Below are 18,684 nucleotides of genomic sequence, written 5' to 3'. Positions count from 1 at the left end.
ATGGAACATCAAATGTTTACAAGCTAGAATATGAGGTAAAACTAGAAAACTGGTAACAAATAGTAGAAAGGTAGGGAAAAAAACCAAGGAAGTGTGTTGCCCTAGAAGACAAGTGAAAAAGTGTTTCAAGGATGGGAAGATCAACTGTGGCAAATGCTAAGTTAGATAAGGACTGAGACGTGACTACAAGATATAGAAATCTGAACGTCAATGGTGATCTTGATAAAAGTAGTTTTGGTAGAGTGGTAGAGAGAGAAAGTCTAACTGGAACGAGTTCAAGAGAGAGTGCAAGGAAAGTAACTGAAGACAACGAAAACTTATAAGAAGTTCTGCCCAAGTGAAAGAATCGGCCTTGGCTAGAAACATGAGGAGTACATATACAGTAACAGAGGGGAAGGTTGAAAATATGGGTACAACAGCAGACATGTGGATAATTTGTGAAAGTTTTCTCTTGATTGCCTCAATTTTGTCACTAAAATTGGATGCATGATCAGGTAAAAGTCTATACAGGAAAGAAGGACTTAAATTAGAAGGGAACAGATGAAACAGCCCTTTGGGCCATGGCAGCTGAATATGTGGATCATGGTCCAGCAGCAACCACACCATTTGGAGACTTGTTGGAAATACAGACTCTCAGGCCCTCCCTGACCTACTGAATCAGAATCTGCACATTTAACAAGATTCCCCAGGTGATTTACATGCACATTAAAGTTTGTTTAAAGCACTGATATAAGAGACCAGGAGAGAATATAGCCTAGAGATACACTGTATGACTGACTACCAGGCAGCACTAAGATTAGTGATCATGAATTTCAAGTGATACTGTTTGGAATGGGAATGTGTTTTCTTCCAGCTATGTTCAGCTGTACTAGTACAGGTACCAGGAAGACAAAGAGCTCAATTTAACCAGGGTTTAGTTGGTCAAACAAGTACAGTTAAGTGAGAGAGAAGCAAGAAAGCTGAGGGAGTGCCCAAGGAAACAATGATAATTACGGACCCTGTAATTTTAGCAGTGTAAGGAGAGATCTCAGGAAATTAGGGATAACAAACAGTTAAAAAGCAGTAGAATCAACAGATCACAGGTTGAGGAAAGTCTAAGGATTGCTGTAAGATAGGAAGTGATGGTCAGAGAGTAAATTATGGAGGAGGCACAATTTCTGGCAATGGCAAGGCCTATGGTATAGTCACAGGAATTAATGACTGATGTAGGATGGAGAATAAAATCACTAGAGGAAAGGAAGTAAAAGATCTGAGAAGCTGGAAAGGACTATCTCTGTGGATTCAGAAATTACCAAAGTGAAAGTGACTAAGAGTCTAAAGACACTAAATTCAAAGCTGACTATGATTTTTAGATGGAAAGGAGAATGGTCTGGAAATTGCAATGAGGCACAATGAAGTGAAGAACAGGTGAGAGAAATCAGTTACCACGTGAAGGGGCTGCAACAGATACAGAGTCTTTAGGCAGAGCCAGATTTCAGCTAGAGCAAGAAGGTGATCAAAGAAAAGGCTGACACAGGAGATTTTACTTATGACTGACCATGAAATGGAGCATTTCAGGAGATGAGGATGTGTGAGAGACAGTTAAAGAAAGCAATGATTCATATGTGAAAAAGAGTGCAGGGTGGTAAGAGACAGTTTGAGAGACACAGGCTTCTTGTAATGACTGACATTAACAGTAATAAAAACATGATGAGATTGGGACTAATGGTCCCAAAGCAATGAGCAGATGCAAAACTCTGACTTTTAAGGGGAAGGCTAGAGGAGTTTTGCCAAGATTATGAGTTCTGGGAATCCTATCTTACACCTGAGATAGAGGCATGAAGGAGAGAGTGGTGGTCCTGTTCTGAGAGCAAAGGCTCCCTACTGATACCTACCAATGGACATCTACCGAGGGTTGGTCTTACACCCCATTGTTCTGGGCTCTCATCTGGTTCCTATCAGTGAAAACCTCGGGAGAAGTCTTACTTTCTGTCCATATCTGATACCTTCCCTCACTCATGGGGATTTTTTTTCCCAAAGATTCTGTTCAGCTTCTCCTGCCTCTGATATTTAGTACAGGTTTGAATCCCAACTGTTAAGAGGATTTAAGTTTACTTCCATGAAGCTCTTAGGCCTTAGGCAAATCAGAGTTGTAAATAAGTTCTCTGAACATTACACAGTGATGTTTTATTTGTTCAGAGTAAGTAAGAACTTTTATTTATGGATGTTAGAACTAGTTCCACACACTGATATAGCTCAGCATCCACTACAGCCCAGCGTAGGCATTTGTTAAACATCCATACAATGACCCAGATCAAAACATAGCCACCATGAAGTCTTCCTTGACTATTCTACACTGAAGTAATCTTTCCCTCAATTTCCATAAATTTATCAATATTATTCAACAATCAACAAGATTATATTATTCTTTTCATCTGTTTAAATGTTCATACACTTTCACATCTTACCTCCTTACTCACACTGTAAGCTCTTTCAGTGTCTAAGGCAATCACATAACTGCTCTAGGGCACCCACTCAAAGCTCTGTATAGTCGGCCTTCCCTATCAGTGGATGCAGAACCCATTCCCTATGGATACCGAGGGGTGACTGATTCTAGTAGCTGTGAAGAAATTATAGCAAAGAACCACATTTGAAATTAACATCTGAACTTTAGTTCATCCACTGCTATAGTCAACATTTAAGTTATTGGGCAACCCATTCAAACTCTCGGGGTCACATGAAGATAAAATGGGAAGGAACAGGAATAAAAGTACTAAAAGATTTGTGGCAGGACAAAAGAGATTTTCAATGTCCTTCTAAGATGCAAAGATCCAGAAATCCTTATAATTCCTATTATTTTATGATTTGATATATGAAACATCTCGTTAAACTTCTAAGTGATGGAAATGTGAAGTTCCACATTGGTAAGAAGAAACAGAATTGTTCAAGATATATGGAGACATTCTTTAAAATTAAAGTGTTTCAGAGTTGAAAAGGGCCTTAGAGATCATTTGGTCAATTTTTATTGGCCTGAGCTCAAAAAGCTAGATTTGTGCAGAATTTTCTGGGTATTAGTAATCAGAAGAGGAATCTACTGTGTTCGAGTAGAGAAATGTATTAGGATAAATAGTAAGTATTTAAATGTATTTGGTTAGAGGCTCTGTAAAGGAATAATTACATGGTTCTACTTAACTAAGTTAGTAGAAACAAAATATATTAAATTGATGGCTCTTAGAGACTATGTCCCTGTCAAGTTTTTCCTTCCACTGCCCCATCCATGCAGTCTTTATTTCCTAACTAGTTCTAATGACGACATATCAGGAACTTAGCTGCCAGGAAAGAAAATAGACTAGAATAGCATATATAAATACAAGTGAGAAAATACTCCATAAAAATCTAAGAAGTCACTGGGAAATCTAAAAGGATGAATCCTCAAAAAAAAGATTCATTTTATAAAATAATATTAAGAGGAAGTTTTGAAAGAAGCCAGTGTTCAAACTGGTGCTTTGTAAGTTTACATACTTTGATTTTAGCACTACTTAATTTAGTATTCTACTCTGTGCTATGCAGTAAGTGAGCATTAAGGGAATGCAGATAAGTCAGAAGCTGCCCTCCCTCCCACAAGAGGCTGTTGAGAAGGGGAGAGAGAATGCAAGCATTTCCAACAAAGCAAAAATGACAAATATGCAGAAAATGATATGGGAAAAGCTGAGGAATAACTAAATCTTGCTGGGGACTAGGGGAAGACTTCAAAGACTTTTAATAGTGTGGACAAATATCAAAATCAGAAATCTACTAAACTAAAATATGCCTTATATATGTCTCTCATCTTTTCTATATAATATTCATAGAAATCAGGTAAAAAGTAAAAGAAACTAATATAACAATAACAAAAACATGAGAACCATTTTAAAAATTATCATTAATTTGCAAGTAGGAAAAAAAAAAACTAACCAATCATGATTGATAATCAGCCCCAAGATAACCTCAAAATATACCTGAAGGAATGTCCACCTTCATTAATTAAAATGAAATAAAAACAAACCCACCCAAACTTTCAAGGTTAAAACTAGAATTTCTTCATAAGGAAGGGGCATTTGAACCACAGTCCTGAATTGGAATTTTTCCTTAACAATACTACCTCCACAACCCTGACTGGAATGGGATAGGGGGTGACCCTTAACACTGGTCCAATTGTGGGCAAAAGACTTTTCCTTGATTCCTCACAGCACAGGTGAAAAAAACTGGGGCATTCAAAACTAAATGAGTAAAAGGCTAAAAGATGTAAAGTAGAATAAAATGAACAAAGAGAATGCCATGAACGTAGGGCATACAGATTATAAACTACCACTTATTTATCTTCAGTTTATAATCCCACAAATGTGTCCCTTCTCTCTCATCCTTGGTTATCCTGCACCTCAAATCCTCAGCCACCACCACCACAAAAGAGTACTTTCTTAGAGACCCAGAAAACTAGGTCAAGAGAAGGAGCCACCACACTCACTACCAAATCTCCATGGCCAGTTTTTTGAGTTTCTGTTTCTGGCTAAGGCCCTAACTCTTCCTGATTGATTGAAACCAGAGATAGTCAACTCTTCACTGCTGTGTCATCATTCTTCCAGATCTCAAAAATAAATAAACTGATTCCAATAAGCCTTGACGTTTATGTTACATGGAGGTGAGGTAGGTGGAAAATCATTCCTTAAATTACTTCTCTCTTTTTTAACAGGTAAGACCTTCTTAGCTTCTTATATCAGTAATATTCAATCCATCTTTTGAAATACCAGTGGGCATCTAATTATTAGGACAGAATTACATCCAAAACAATCTTTAAAATGACAAATAATATTTTAGGCAAAAGAAAATATTCACAAAAATCAGCAAGTATGAAGTATGAAAATATCCTTTATTTGAAATCATATATTTAACATTATGTACTGAACTAGCAGACTACAAAATTACTCAAGTACATATGAGAGAGCTAATACTATTAAATTGGTTTCAGATATTATCACATTGAGAAAAACTTCTAATTCTGGGAAACAGCTACTTTATAAATGAAAAATATATATAGCAGGACCTTACAGGGATTCGGTTATTAAAACTAAAGCTGAAGACTGTAGTGCTCATCTAAGGAATGGCCCTAGCATTTCTCCAAATAAAATCTACTTTAAATAAAGTCACTGAATCCACTTGTAAATTATTTCCCTTTGGCTGTCTCATTATTCAATATGCTTTCAAGGAACATGGTGATGAAAGAAGAAAAATACCTCTTTCTAACATAACCATACTGGCAAGAACATCAACATTATCAGTATTCAAAGAATGTCTTGGCAGGTTAAACCTTCATAAAAAGAGGGAACACTATCTAATCCAAGATGTCAAAATAGCAATAGTAGTTCTCATATAATGTGCAATATGATTGTTTGTTTCTAATGCAGAAAAAAATTTCACAATATTGCTATGTTTAAATTTTAAGCAAAGGCAAAAATATTCTTCAGAAAAGCACATAAAGAGTGACAAACATAAGCATGTTTATAAGAGCACAGCAGGACTCAATGTTCAAAGAGATTTATGACAATGTGTCAATGCTATTTTAGGAAGTTTGACAATACATTTTAACATATGAGGTACAACAGCCCTATTAAGAAATGAAAGACTGAAAAAATAATTTACACTAAAAGAAAAAAGCTTGAAACTATTATTTAGTCCATGATTCCCGTGTGTAATAACAGCTAATACTTAATTTTACCCTAAGACTTTCGATAATCTTACATTACTTTCACAGTACAACACTCTCCAGTACACTCTCCAGGATATGAATGCATCTGAAATTACTGAAGGCCACTGAGAGAACCGTGTTTGCTCAATGTAAGTTCAGAGATGGTATCCTCCAAAAGTAATAAAATACAGTGTATTACAAAATACTACTATGGATTTTCAAAAGAAAATGCTTACAATGAAGAAGATGCATATTTGACTTTAAATACTCATTTCTATTAAACGAAGCAATAATTTTGTTTTATTCTTCTATTATGTTTTCTCTTACTCAAAACTTTTCTCTTTAGTTTTAGTCATTTTTCTTTTATAAAAATGTAGTTCCCATCGTCATGTTTTACCTTTTCCCATCTGTTTTCCCTTCCAGATCATTGTTTCTTCTGTCCTTGATCTTTTCTTAACTCTGGTACATTCAACTTTTAATTACTAAATGTCCTTTGGATCAAGAGGTCATAGGGTTATTTATATTAGCAGGATGAGCCTCCATCCATCAACATCCTGAGGAATCCTAGCATGATAGAGTTGGAAGGGATCTCAAGGTATCATTTGGTTGAGCTCTGTGCCAGCAGGAACAGGTGGCTGACTATTCTTAATGTTTTCCTTTCTTTTTTATTTTTTTAAGATGCCCAAAGATTTTGATTGTAAATATTCCACCATAAATGGGTTTAATAGGTAATCTTCTTAATAACAAGTAAAAAAGACAAGGAATAGAAAGAAAACTGGATGAAAAAGAGTTCTGACCTTAGTAGTATTACTTACAGTAAAAGAGAAAATAATTCCTTTGATCATTCTGAGCTTCAATTTCCCCATAAAAATAGATAATACTGTCTAACTTACAAAGTTATTGTAAGTGCTCTGAAACCTGGAAAAGAACTATATGAATGTAATGTAGTATTAAAATTGGAAGATAAGACAAAAGAGTGTCGAGAAACTACACTCTGTAAGCATGTAAAGTTTCAAATCCCATCTCAACAATTTACCAGCTGTGCAACACTGAGCAAAGTATTTAACCTCTCTGAGCTCAGTTCAGAGGACAAGTGAAAATGGATATAATGTCTATCTCACTTGGTTGCTGCTGTGGATTATAGGAGTTCAATGCACCTAGCGTATGTCCTGGCATTGTGTATGCCCTCAATAATTGTTAACTCCCTATCCCCTATCAGGTTTCCATACTTTTATTGTGTGGTTCTCCTCTCCTTACATTACATATTTTAGTGTACATGTGATTTTTATGAAAAACAAAATAATCAAAACACATAAATATTTCTATCCCCTAAGATTCATCAGGCAACAAGAGGAATTCCTTATCTACCCTGCTTTGAAAAATGGAAAGAAATGAGGTTGGTGTTTCTCTGAAAAACAAACAAAAAACTCTTCCAAAGAAGAACAGTTTGGAATAGAAGGTGAAAAATGCTACTAAATTGTGAACTCCCTTAAGGAAAAGAACAAGACTTATTTATCTTCATATTTAGGAAGCATTCAAATGTTTCTTGGATGGAAAAGTCTCTTGGTGGAATCACCTATCTCAGAAATTAAGAAATAAAAGGTTCGGATTTCATATAGATACGAGGTAACAAACTAAAGATACTCTTTATATAATAAAAATAAAACTAAACAAATGTGGACAAACTTTTGAAAGAAGACTTTATATATCTAACTGATTTAGATAAAATACAATATCCCTTTATTATACAATATACCAAAAATCTTATAGAAACTACGATAATGCTTACCTTGTTATGTACAAAAACAATCCTTACATCAGGTTTAATTATACCATAGCTTATAAGGAGATCTTGGACCTTTTTTATTTCATCTTTACATTTTTTAGCAGTTGAGTAAAACTGCTTTCTTACAGGTAGATTCTTAAACAATCGCAAAACCGTTACAGTTGTACCTGTTGGCAGATAAGAGGACGGTATTTAGATGTGGAAGAACTTCACAGATCTTCAAATCCACATACAATCAGTAATTAACCCCTTTTACCACTGAAGGCTAGTCCTCCTCAAACTCTGGGAACCCAAAGAAGGCTTAACTTTGCAAGGAATTCTGATCTCTTGCTTGGCTCTTCTATTTCTAACAGGAATGACCTGCTAAGTATGATCTCTATGTGATCTAAACAAGAATAATCTTATTCCTATCACTGCAGAGAAACATGGGCTTATTAGAATGCAGTATCTTAAGAAATATGATGATACTCAAACTGCCTGGGGATGATGCTTATTCTGTACTTTAAAATATATAGATGGTATAAGGCTACATAGAATATTCAATTAAAATTCTTATCTGAAATAATACCTAATTACCTGGTTTAATTTCATCTTCTGAACAACAACAAATATGCAAAACAGGATAATCTAACAAACAGGTTATTTTTAACTTGTGAAGTTATTTAACCAAAAAGTTAAGGGGTGGGATCTAGATGGTAGAGTAGGAGAATGTGCAACTTATTTCTCCCCACTAACACATCAAAAATACATCTACACGTGGAGCAATTCTTACTGAAAATAAACTGCAGATGGGCAATAAGACTCTTATACAGTCAAAGCTGTAAGAAAGATGCCCGTGAAATCGGGCAGAAGAGGAAGAGAAGCAAGCCTGTGTAATCCTCCTCCTCCTCAGAGATCCTCCCTGGGGAGTGAGTGATTTGAACCATTTATTGGGGTCCAACACCAGGAAGACGAGTGGGTCCCTTTAGCTCGTTTGAAAACCAGTGGGACTGACAGTGGGGCTGTAAGAAATCTAGACTCCACTCATGAAGAATGCGTACATGCTTCCTTCCTCCTGAAATAAGGCAGAGGAAGCAGATTGAAACTACCCGGGCTGTTTCCACACACCCTGGCTGAGCTGAGGACCCACTCTGGCCTGGGTTGTTCTGTGGCACAGCTCCACCCTGGGACGAGGGCTGCCACAGCCGAAGGAAGCACAGAGTTACAGGGGATGCAGCTGGCTTGCGCCTGGTGTGGCATCCAAATGGGGTAGGGGCAATCATTCCTGACACCTGCAAAGGCAATGGACTGGGGCAATCTGGATCGCTGGTGCCAGAACAGCCGTGGCACATGCACCAGCTCAGGCACACCAAGCATCTAGGCCCTAGCCCCTCTTGCTCTGCAGCATATCTACACATTAGGTCAAGGACTGCCCTGGCCAAGGAGAGTGCACAGTTATAGGTGAAGCCAGCTCAGGACTGATGCGGCATCTGAGCAGGGTTGAAGGCAGCCATTGCTAATGCTCCTGGAGATAGCGGATAAGGAGCAGTCCAGAATTGTTGACTGGTGCTGGGACTACCCCAGCCCATGCCCCAACCCATGCCAAGTGCCTATTCCAGCCCCACTTCCTCCAGCTTCCCTCTGGGGTGAGCATGCCAATGCTGGGAGCACAGAGAGGGAACAAAGCCAGCTTGTACCTGACCTAAAGGCCTTCTAGTCCAGCAACTTGGGACCTGATCCCATCCCCAATACAGTGGTGTTGGCCACTGAGCAAAGGAGAAACTCCAACTCACACCTAGTTCTGGCTCTGGCCTCTCCATCTCTAGCTCCACCTCCAACTAAGGCGAAAGCTGCCAGCATACCCTGGAGGAAGATGTGACTCCTGATCACGTAAAATCCAGCTCTCGCATCAAAGGCACCTGGTACACACAGACTGTACAGGGATACTCCCACATGAGGACACCCCCACAAGACTGAGATAAGTAACTGTTTCATCTAATTACATAAAACCAAAGAAAGCTAAGCAAAATGAGAAGACAGAGGAATTTTATCGAATGAAAGAACAAGAGAAAACCTCTGGAAAAAAATAAGTAATGACACAGGTAAATAATTTACCAAATAAAGAGTTCAAAACATTAGTAAGAAGAATGCTAACTGAACTAGGGGCAAGAATAGATGAACAAAGTGAGAAGACCAGATGATACAGCAGAACACATAAGTGATCTGGAAGACAGAATAATGAAAATAACCCAATCAGAACAGCAAAAAGAAAAATTTTAAAAAACACGAAGAGTTTAAGGGACCTCTGGGATAACATTAAGCATACCGACATTTGTATTATAGGGGTCCCAGAAGGAGGAGAGAAAAAGGAGTCAAAAACATATTTGATGAAATTATGACTGAAACCTTCCAGAACCTGAAGAAGGAAAGAGATATCTAGGTACAGAAAACACACAGAGTCCCAAACAAAATGAACCCAAAGAGACTCATATGAAAACCTATCATAATTAAAATGGCAAAGGTTAAAGATAAAGAGAGAATTCTACAGGCAGCAAGAAAAAAACAATCATATACAAGGGAGCCCCCATAAGGCTATCAGTTGATTTTTCTGCAGAAACTTTGCAAGCCAGAAGGGTATGATATAATTTAAAGTGATGAAGGGGAAAAACTTCCATCCTAGGATACACTACCCAGCAAGTTTATCACTTAGAATTGAAGGAAAGATAAAAAACTTCTCAGACAAATAAAAACTAACTTTACTAAACTGACCCTAAAAGATATGTTAAAGGGTCTAAGAAAAGACTAAAACAAGAAAGAATCCATAGGAAAGGTAAAATCTCACTATTAACGGCAAATATATAGTAAAGATTGTGATCAACTACTTAAATACACTAGTACAAAGATTAAAAACAAGAAAACTGTAAAATCAACTAAACCTAAAATAAAGTTAAGGGATTAAAATGAAGACGTAAAATATGACATCAAAAACACAAAATGTGGGATAAGGGAGTAAAAAAAAAAAAATGTAGATCTTTCAGAACGTGTCTCAAATTACTACCAGTTTAGAAAAAGTAGGTATAATTACAGGTCAACATACATGAACTGCATGGTAACCATAAAACCAAAAACCTAAAACAGATACACAAAAACTGGAGAGAAAGGAACACAAGCATACCACTAAAGAAAAGCATCAAACCACAAGGGAAGAAACTAAAAGAAAAAGGAAAGAACAGAGAAGAACAATAAAAACCAGAAAACAAGTAACAAAATGACAATAAGTACAAAGTTATAAATAATTACTTTAAATGTTAATGGACTAAACACTTCAATTAAAAGACACAGGGTGGCTGACTGGATAAAAAGCAAGACCCATGTATGTTGCTTACAAGAGACTCACTTCAGAGCTAAAGACATACATAAACTGAAAGCAAAGAGATGGAAAAAGATATTTCATGCAAATAACAAGAAAGCTGGGGTAACAATATTCATATCAAACAAAATAAGTTAAAACAAAATCTATAACAAAAACAAGGAAGAAAATCATATAATAATAAAAGTATCATACAAAAAGAGGGTGTAACACTCATTAATATATATGCACCTAACACAGGAGCACCTAAATATACAAAGCAAGTTTTAACAGATATAAAGGGAGAAATTAACAATAATACGATTAATACAATACATCATTGTAAAACAACTATACTTCAATTAAAAAGAAAAAGGACCAATAATACAATAATGGTATGGGACTTTAAATCTCACTTACACCAATGGAAAGGTCATTCAAAAAAATCAATAAAGAAATAGTAGTCTTAAATAACACATTACACCAGCTGCACTTAATAAATACACCTACAGGACATTTCATCCAAAAATAGCAAAATACACATTCTTTATACAGAACATTCTCCAGATAGATCACATGCTACACTGTAAAACAAGTCTCAAAAATTTAAGAGAAGAGAAATTATATAAAGTATACTTCCTGACCACAACAGTATGAAACTAGATATCAATTACAGGAAGAAAAATCGGAAAAACACGAATATGTGGAGACTAAACAACATGAAGAAATCAAAGAGAAAATTAGAAAATATCTTGAGACAAATGAAAATAAAAATACAACTTTCCAAAATCTATGGGATATAGCAAAAACATTTCTATGAGAGAAATTTGTAGCGATACAGACCTATCTGAAACAGTAAGAAAAATCTCAAAAACACAACCTAATCCACCAACTGAAGGAATCAGAAAAAGGAGAACAAAGCCCAAATAAGCAAAAATTTTTAAAAAAGGAAATAATAAAGATCAGAGAAGAAATACAGAGTCAAAATCCAATAAAATGAAATAAAAGCAAAAAATAAACAAATGAGACCTAATTAAACATAAGCTTTTGCACAGCAAAGGAAACCATAAACAGAACGAACAGACAAACTACAAACTGGGAGAAAATATTCACAAACAATACAATTGATAAGGGCTTAACTTTCAGAATATACAAACAGTTCATACAACTCAGTAACAGAATATACAAACATTTCATACAACTCAGTAACAGAAAAACAAACAACCCCACCAAAATATGGGCAGAACACCTAAACAGACACTTCTCCAATGACATACAGATGGCCAATAGGCACATGAAAACATGCACAATATCACTAATTATTAGAGAAAAGCAAATCAAAACTACAATGAGGTATCATCTCACATCAGTCAGAATGGCCATCACTAAAAAGTGCACAAATGTTAAGTGCTGAAGAGGGTGTGGAGAGAAGGGAACCCTCCTACACTGTTCTTGGGAATGTTGTTCAGTGCAGCCACAGTGGGAAACAGTATGGAAATTCCTCAAAAAAAAACTAAAAATAGACTTATCAAATGATCCAGCAATCCCACTTCTGGGCATATACCCAGAGGAAACTCTAATTCAAAAAGATACATGGACCCCAATGTTCAAGCAGTGTTATTTACAATAGCCAAGATAATGAAGCAACCTTAAGTGTCCATGAACAGATGAATGGATAAAGAAAACGTGGTGTGTGTGTGTGTGTGTGTATACAGATATATTTTATGGATTTTTTATATATTTATATACACACATACATACAAAGGATATTACCTTGCCATAAAAAAGAAAGCTTGCCATTTGCAACAACATGGATGGACCTAGAGGGTACTATGCTTAGTGAAATCAATCAGACTGAGAAAGACAAATACTGTATGATTTCATTTATATGTGGAATCTAAAAAACAAAACAAATGAATGAATATAGCAAAACAGATTCACAGATGTAGAGAACAAACTACTTGTTACCAGTGGGGAGAGGGAAGAGAGAAAGGGAAAATAAGGGTAGCAGATTAAGAGGTACAAACTACTATGTATAAAAGAAATAAACTACAAAGATACAGCAGAGGATACAGAACAGGGAATACAGCCAATATTTTAAAATAACTTTAAATGACCACATGATCATCTCAACAGATGCAGAAAAAGCATTTGATAAAATTCACCCATTTATGATAAAAACTCTCACCAAAATGGGTATAGAGGGAACATATCTCAACATCATAAAAGCTATATATGACAAACCTACAGCCAGCATAGTACTCAACGGTGAAAAATTCAAAAGCTTCCCACTAAAATCTGGGACAAGACAAGGATGCCAACTATCACCACTCCTATTCAACATAGTCTTGGAAGCCCTAGCCACAGCAATCAGGCAAGAATGAGAAATAAAAGGGATCCAAATTGGAAAAGAAGAGGTAAAAGTGTCACTATATGCCAACAACATGTTACTACATATAGAAGACCCTAAAAGGTCTACACAAAAACTACTAGAGCTGATCGAAGGACTCAGCAAGGTAGCAGGTTACAAGATAAACGTTCAAAAATCAGTTGCATTTCTTTACACTAATGATGAATCAACAGAAAAAGAAAGTAAAGAAATAATCCTTTAAAATAGCACCCAAAGTAATAAAATACCTAGGAATAAGTCTAACCAAGGAGGTGAAAGAATTATACACAGAAAACTATAAACCATTGATGAAGGAGATTAAAGACGACTTTAAAAAATGGAAAGATATCCCATGTTCTTGGATTGGAAGAATCAATATTGTTAAAATGGTCACACTGCCCAAGGCAATCTACAGATTTAATGCAATCCCTATCAAATTACCCAGGACATATTTCACAGAACTAGAACAAATCATAATAAAATTTATATGGAACCATCAAAGACCTAGAATTGCCAAAGCATTACTGAAGAGAAAGAAAGAGGCTGGAGGAATAACTCTCCCAGACTTCAGTCAATACTATAGAGCTACAGTAATCAAGACAGCATAGTATTGGTACAAAAACAGACATATATAGACCAATGGAACAGAATAGAGAGCCCAGAAATGAACCCACAAATTTTTGGTCATCTTTGACAAAGGAGGCAAGAATATACAATGGAATAAAGACAGTCTCTTCAGCAAATGGTGTTGGGAAAACTGGACAGCAGCATGTAAAGCAATGAAGCTAGAACACTCCCTTACACCATACACAAAAATAAACTCAAAATGGATCAAAGACTTAAGCAGAAGACAAGATACAATAAACCTCCTAGAAGAAAATATACGCAAAACATTATCTGACATACATCTCAAAAACGTTCTCCTAGAACAGTCTACCCAAGCAATAGAAATAAAAGCAAGAATAAACAAATGGGACCTGATGAAACTTACAAGCTTCTGCACAGTAAAGGAAACCATAAGTAAAACAAAAAGACAACCTAAGGAATGGGAGAAAATTTTTGTAAATGAAACCAACAAAGGCTTATCTCCAGAATATATAAGCAGCTCACACAACTTAATAAGAAAAAAACAAACAACCCAATCCAGAAATGGGCAGAAGACCTAAACAAGCAATTCTCCAAGAAATACAAACGATCAGTAGGCACAGGAAAAAATGCTCAATATCACTAATTATCAGAGAAATGCAAACCAAAACTACAATGAGGTATCACCTCACACCAGTCAGAATGGCCATCATTCAAAAATCCACAAAGGACAAATGCTGGAAAGGCTGTGGAGAAAAGGGAACCCTCCTACACTGTTGGTGGGAATGCAGTTTGGTACAGCCACTGTGGAAAACAGTATGGAGGTTCCTCAAAAGACTAGGAATAGACTTACCATATGACCCAGGAATCCCGCTCCTGGGCATATATCCAAAAGGAACCCTACTTCAAAATGAGACCTGCACCCCAATGTTCATAGCAGCACTATTTACAATAGCTAAGACATGGAAACAGCCTAAATGTCCATCAACAGACGACTGGATAAAGAAGATGTGGTATATTTATACAATGGAATACTATTCAGCCATAAAAACTGACAACATAATGCCATTTGCAGCAACATGGATGCTCCTGGAGAATGTCATTCTAAGTGAAGTAAGCCAGAAAGAGAAAGAAAAATACCATATGAGATCGCTCATATGCGGAATCTAAAAAAACAAAAAAAAAAACAAAAAAAAAAACCACAAAGCATAAACACAAAACAGAAACAGACTCATAGACATAGAATACAAACTTGTGGTTGCCAAGGGGGCGGGGGGTGGGAAGGGATAGACTGGGATTTCAAAATGTAGACAAGATTATACTGTATAGCACAGGGAAATATATGCAAGATCTTATGGTAGCTCACAGAGAAAAAAAGTGACAATGAATATATATATGTTCATGTGTAACTGAAAAATTGTGCTCTAACTGGAATTTGACACAACATTGTAAAATGATTATAAATCAATAAAAAATGAAAAAAAGCTTTAAATGGAATATAATGTATAAAAATACTGCATCACTGTTATACACCTGAAACTAATACATTATAAATCAATTATATTTCAAAAAAAAAAGAAAACAGAAAAAAGCTGAATAAAGGTATAAAAATTATATTGCTTAAGTGGTTAATAATTACCTTTTGTTGGGAAAAAAAAACAACACACAAAATTAATGACCATATAGTATAAGCCTGTGTTTTTCAAATACTGAGGAACTTTTAAAACTACCAGTCACCAGCTAATCCAGACTTATTAAATCAACCTCCTTTAATTAATGATTCCAATTAATGTAAAGCAGTGTTGAAAAACAAAGCACTGAAAAGTCAGAAAATCAATTTACTGTAGTTTCTCAAACTTGGCACTATTGACTTTTGTTGTGGGGGCTATTCTCTGCACTGCAAGATGTGCAGCTGCATTCCTGGGCTCTACCGACTAGATGCTATCTGCACCCAATTCAGTTGTGACAATCAAAAATGTCTCCAGACACCATCAAAAGTCCCCTGGGGGAAAAACTCCCCTTGGTTGAGAATCAGTGATTCAGCATACCTCAACTAGCTTTAAAAATAATAAAATACAAATAGATTAAAGGAAAACAGAAACAGAGGTACTACATATAGTAAGGATATATATTGTATCAAGAATTTTTGCTTTGATTAGATTTGTGTAAACTGGGTTGTTATATAAAATACATTTCTTACTATGAATCAGAATTTTAAAAAACCCTGAAAGTTTGTATAATAGGTCAATCTTTGACCTATTGCTCGTAACAAAGAGTAAAAACACAAAGAAATGGCAATCATGAGGCAAATATAAAACTTAGAAAGCTTAGCATAAAGCCAGAAGTTTCAGGAAGAGAAAAAGAAACAAATGGAGATGTAATTAAAGAATAGAAGAAAATTTTCTTGAGTTAAAGGTTTGAGTGCAGATTTCAAAAGCTTATTGCATTATATGTAGGAATAAGAAAAAAAAGATACCACATTCCACTGGAAATTCTAAATTGTAAGGACAAGGAAAATATTTTCCAAAGTTTCAAACAAAACAAGTTCCTTATGAGGAAAAACTAGCATCAAAATTGTTATCTATAACATTACAAGATAGACAATCTACAAACTAATGAGGAGTAATTAAGAAAACTACACCTAGTCAAGATATGTATATGGGCAAAATGAAGACAGATTTGGACTTGCAAGGATTTGGAAGCATACTACCTAACTATATTTGATGAAAATAGTGGCAGATGAACACTAACCAAATGACAATTACATCAAAAGAGAGTTCATTATACAACAAGATAAGAAAAAAAAATTTGGTGAACAAACAATCTTAAGACCTAAATGTAAACAGAAGATGGCAATGTGGCAGGCATTTGCAATGTAACTGTTAAAGATCCTTGAAATGAAAGAGATATAATGTAGGGGAAAGCCTAACAATGGCTTGGAACTCAATGTTTTAAACGATTATTAGTAACACTGAATAATAACTGGAGTAAAAAAGGTTAAGAATTGTGAATGAAAAATATCATCTGCTGTATCAGTAAACAAAGGATGCTGCAGCCATCAAGTCATCAGCCACTATTGCCGCCCCTGACAGTGAAGGGAGGGAACTCAGGATGGAAAAGAACAGGATAGTGGTCCTAGATAACTAGATGCATATCAAAGGCATGATTTCAATGAGCCCAGACTTTTGCATCTTTCCATATGTAGAAAAGCACTAAATTCTTTAACTTGAGATACTTGGTTTTCTTTAATTAATAGTAATCCTTTAATGTTCTGACTACCTGGTCTCTGCTGCAAAACTCCTGTATGTCCTGGCTCCTCCCCTGCCTCTTGGGAGCAGCCTCAGAGAGATCAGAGAGGCAGCATCCCAGGCTTAAGTCCTCAGAAATGTCCGCTGAATAAAATGTAACTCTCAACTTTTAGGCTGTGCTTTTTAAAATTTTCAGTTGACAGAATAAAAAGGAATAAAGCTTACAGGGCCCTATAGAAAGCAGGTAGAAATCAGTAGGGAAAAATATGTGTTTATGAAGGAAAAGATATGTTGGCTTTTAAATATATGTTATACATCAAAGACCTTTTAAATATATGTTATACATCAAAGACACTGTACATAATCCATATGTCAACTGATAAATTACTGCTTTAGTAGCTAAAAATATGCTCTCTGAACAAATTGACAATTACCAATAAGCCAAAAATTACATATGCTTGAATAAAGCCTAATGATGGAAAATTCTGCTATTTGCAAATGAAACGTATATCCTTAAAAAAAGTTACCAAGAAATATTGGTCAATAGGGAGGAGGCCCTAGTACACTATCATATTTTACAAGAGAACTGCTCAGGTCTCTAACTTTAGCACATTCTATAAACACCAGAATTAAACTGTAGTCCTGTAATATGCTCCCTGTTATATTTTTACATGTCCCTATCTTATGCCATTTATAAAAACAGCTATTTATATTCCTAATGTAAAGAGAGGTGTAGTTACTTGAATATATCAGAGTTTTCTTACACTATTTAATGAATAAAGTTCTATTCTCTGGAGAAAAAAATCTTTCAATACATGAACAATAACACACAGCAAGGATTTACAAAAAACATGATGCTCTACTCTAATAGAAGGGTTGGGAAAGGATATACCATGATCAGAGTACTTTTAACATACTACTTTTGATATCTGAGAAATTCATAAGGCAGAAGTACTAGGTGTTAAAAGAATTTGTCCAGGAGGGTAAATCAATTTAGAAAGCTTAATACTGATTACCCAGGGTAAAGGGAATAGAATGATGACAGAAAAAAGATGACCAAAACAAGTAATTTAGTCAGAGTTCTTGGTAAAAGAATTTAAAAGCTGGAAACTTATTTTTTGCATTTCTTGTTAATTTTAAAAATGTCTTAAAATAGAAGTGAATAGAAGGTAAGGGTAATTTAAAATGACATACTATTAAACACATAAATCATTTTAAATAGTTAAGTTAATCCATAAAACCAATACCTACATCTGGGAAAAGCAGAACTGGAATCTCTAATAAACTATTTTAAACACTTAAAAATATGTTTTAAAGGGGTAATGAATTTTCCAATACCTAGGAAAGATTTTGCTGTAAGTTTTCCCTGCACCTACAGTTAGACTATCTACAGGTGTCATTATCCTAACAGATAGTATGAGGAGTAACTGCTAAGCAAGGATGTTCACACCACAGCAGAAATTAATCTATGAGAACCCTTAATGCACAGGTATTAATTAGGATGGTTGTACTGTAGTTTTATCTTACATAGAAAATATTTAAATGGAAGCTGAATGACAGCTGGTGGTGAAATGTGAGTCTGTGATTCAATCACTCAAAAACTATCAGCACTAAAGCAATAAAAATGTAAAAAGGGTTTTGAAAAGT

The 18,684-nt window shown here is 35.4% G+C and overlaps 1 protein-coding gene across 5 annotated transcripts in view; it reads right to left on the bottom strand.

The window, feature by feature from the left end:
* PMS1 (PMS1 homolog 1, mismatch repair system component) overlaps positions 1-18,684 on the bottom strand; it is an 88,878-nt gene that overhangs the window by 48,437 nt on the left and 21,757 nt on the right. For all 5 annotated transcript variants that reach the window (XM_031451786.2, XM_010991922.3, XM_031451788.2 and 2 more), the window contains one exon: positions 7,491-7,654. In XM_031451786.2, the coding sequence (XP_031307646.1) occupies positions 7,491-7,654 (164 nt within the window). The remainder of the gene's footprint in view (positions 1-7,490; positions 7,655-18,684) is intronic.

This window comes from Camelus dromedarius, chromosome 4 (assembly GCF_036321535.1).
Source record: "Camelus dromedarius isolate mCamDro1 chromosome 4, mCamDro1.pat, whole genome shotgun sequence".
Lineage (NCBI taxonomy): Eukaryota > Metazoa > Chordata > Mammalia > Artiodactyla > Camelidae > Camelus > Camelus dromedarius.
The sequence above is the reverse complement of the archived record's forward strand: the minus strand, read 5'-3'. Positions and strand labels throughout refer to the sequence as shown.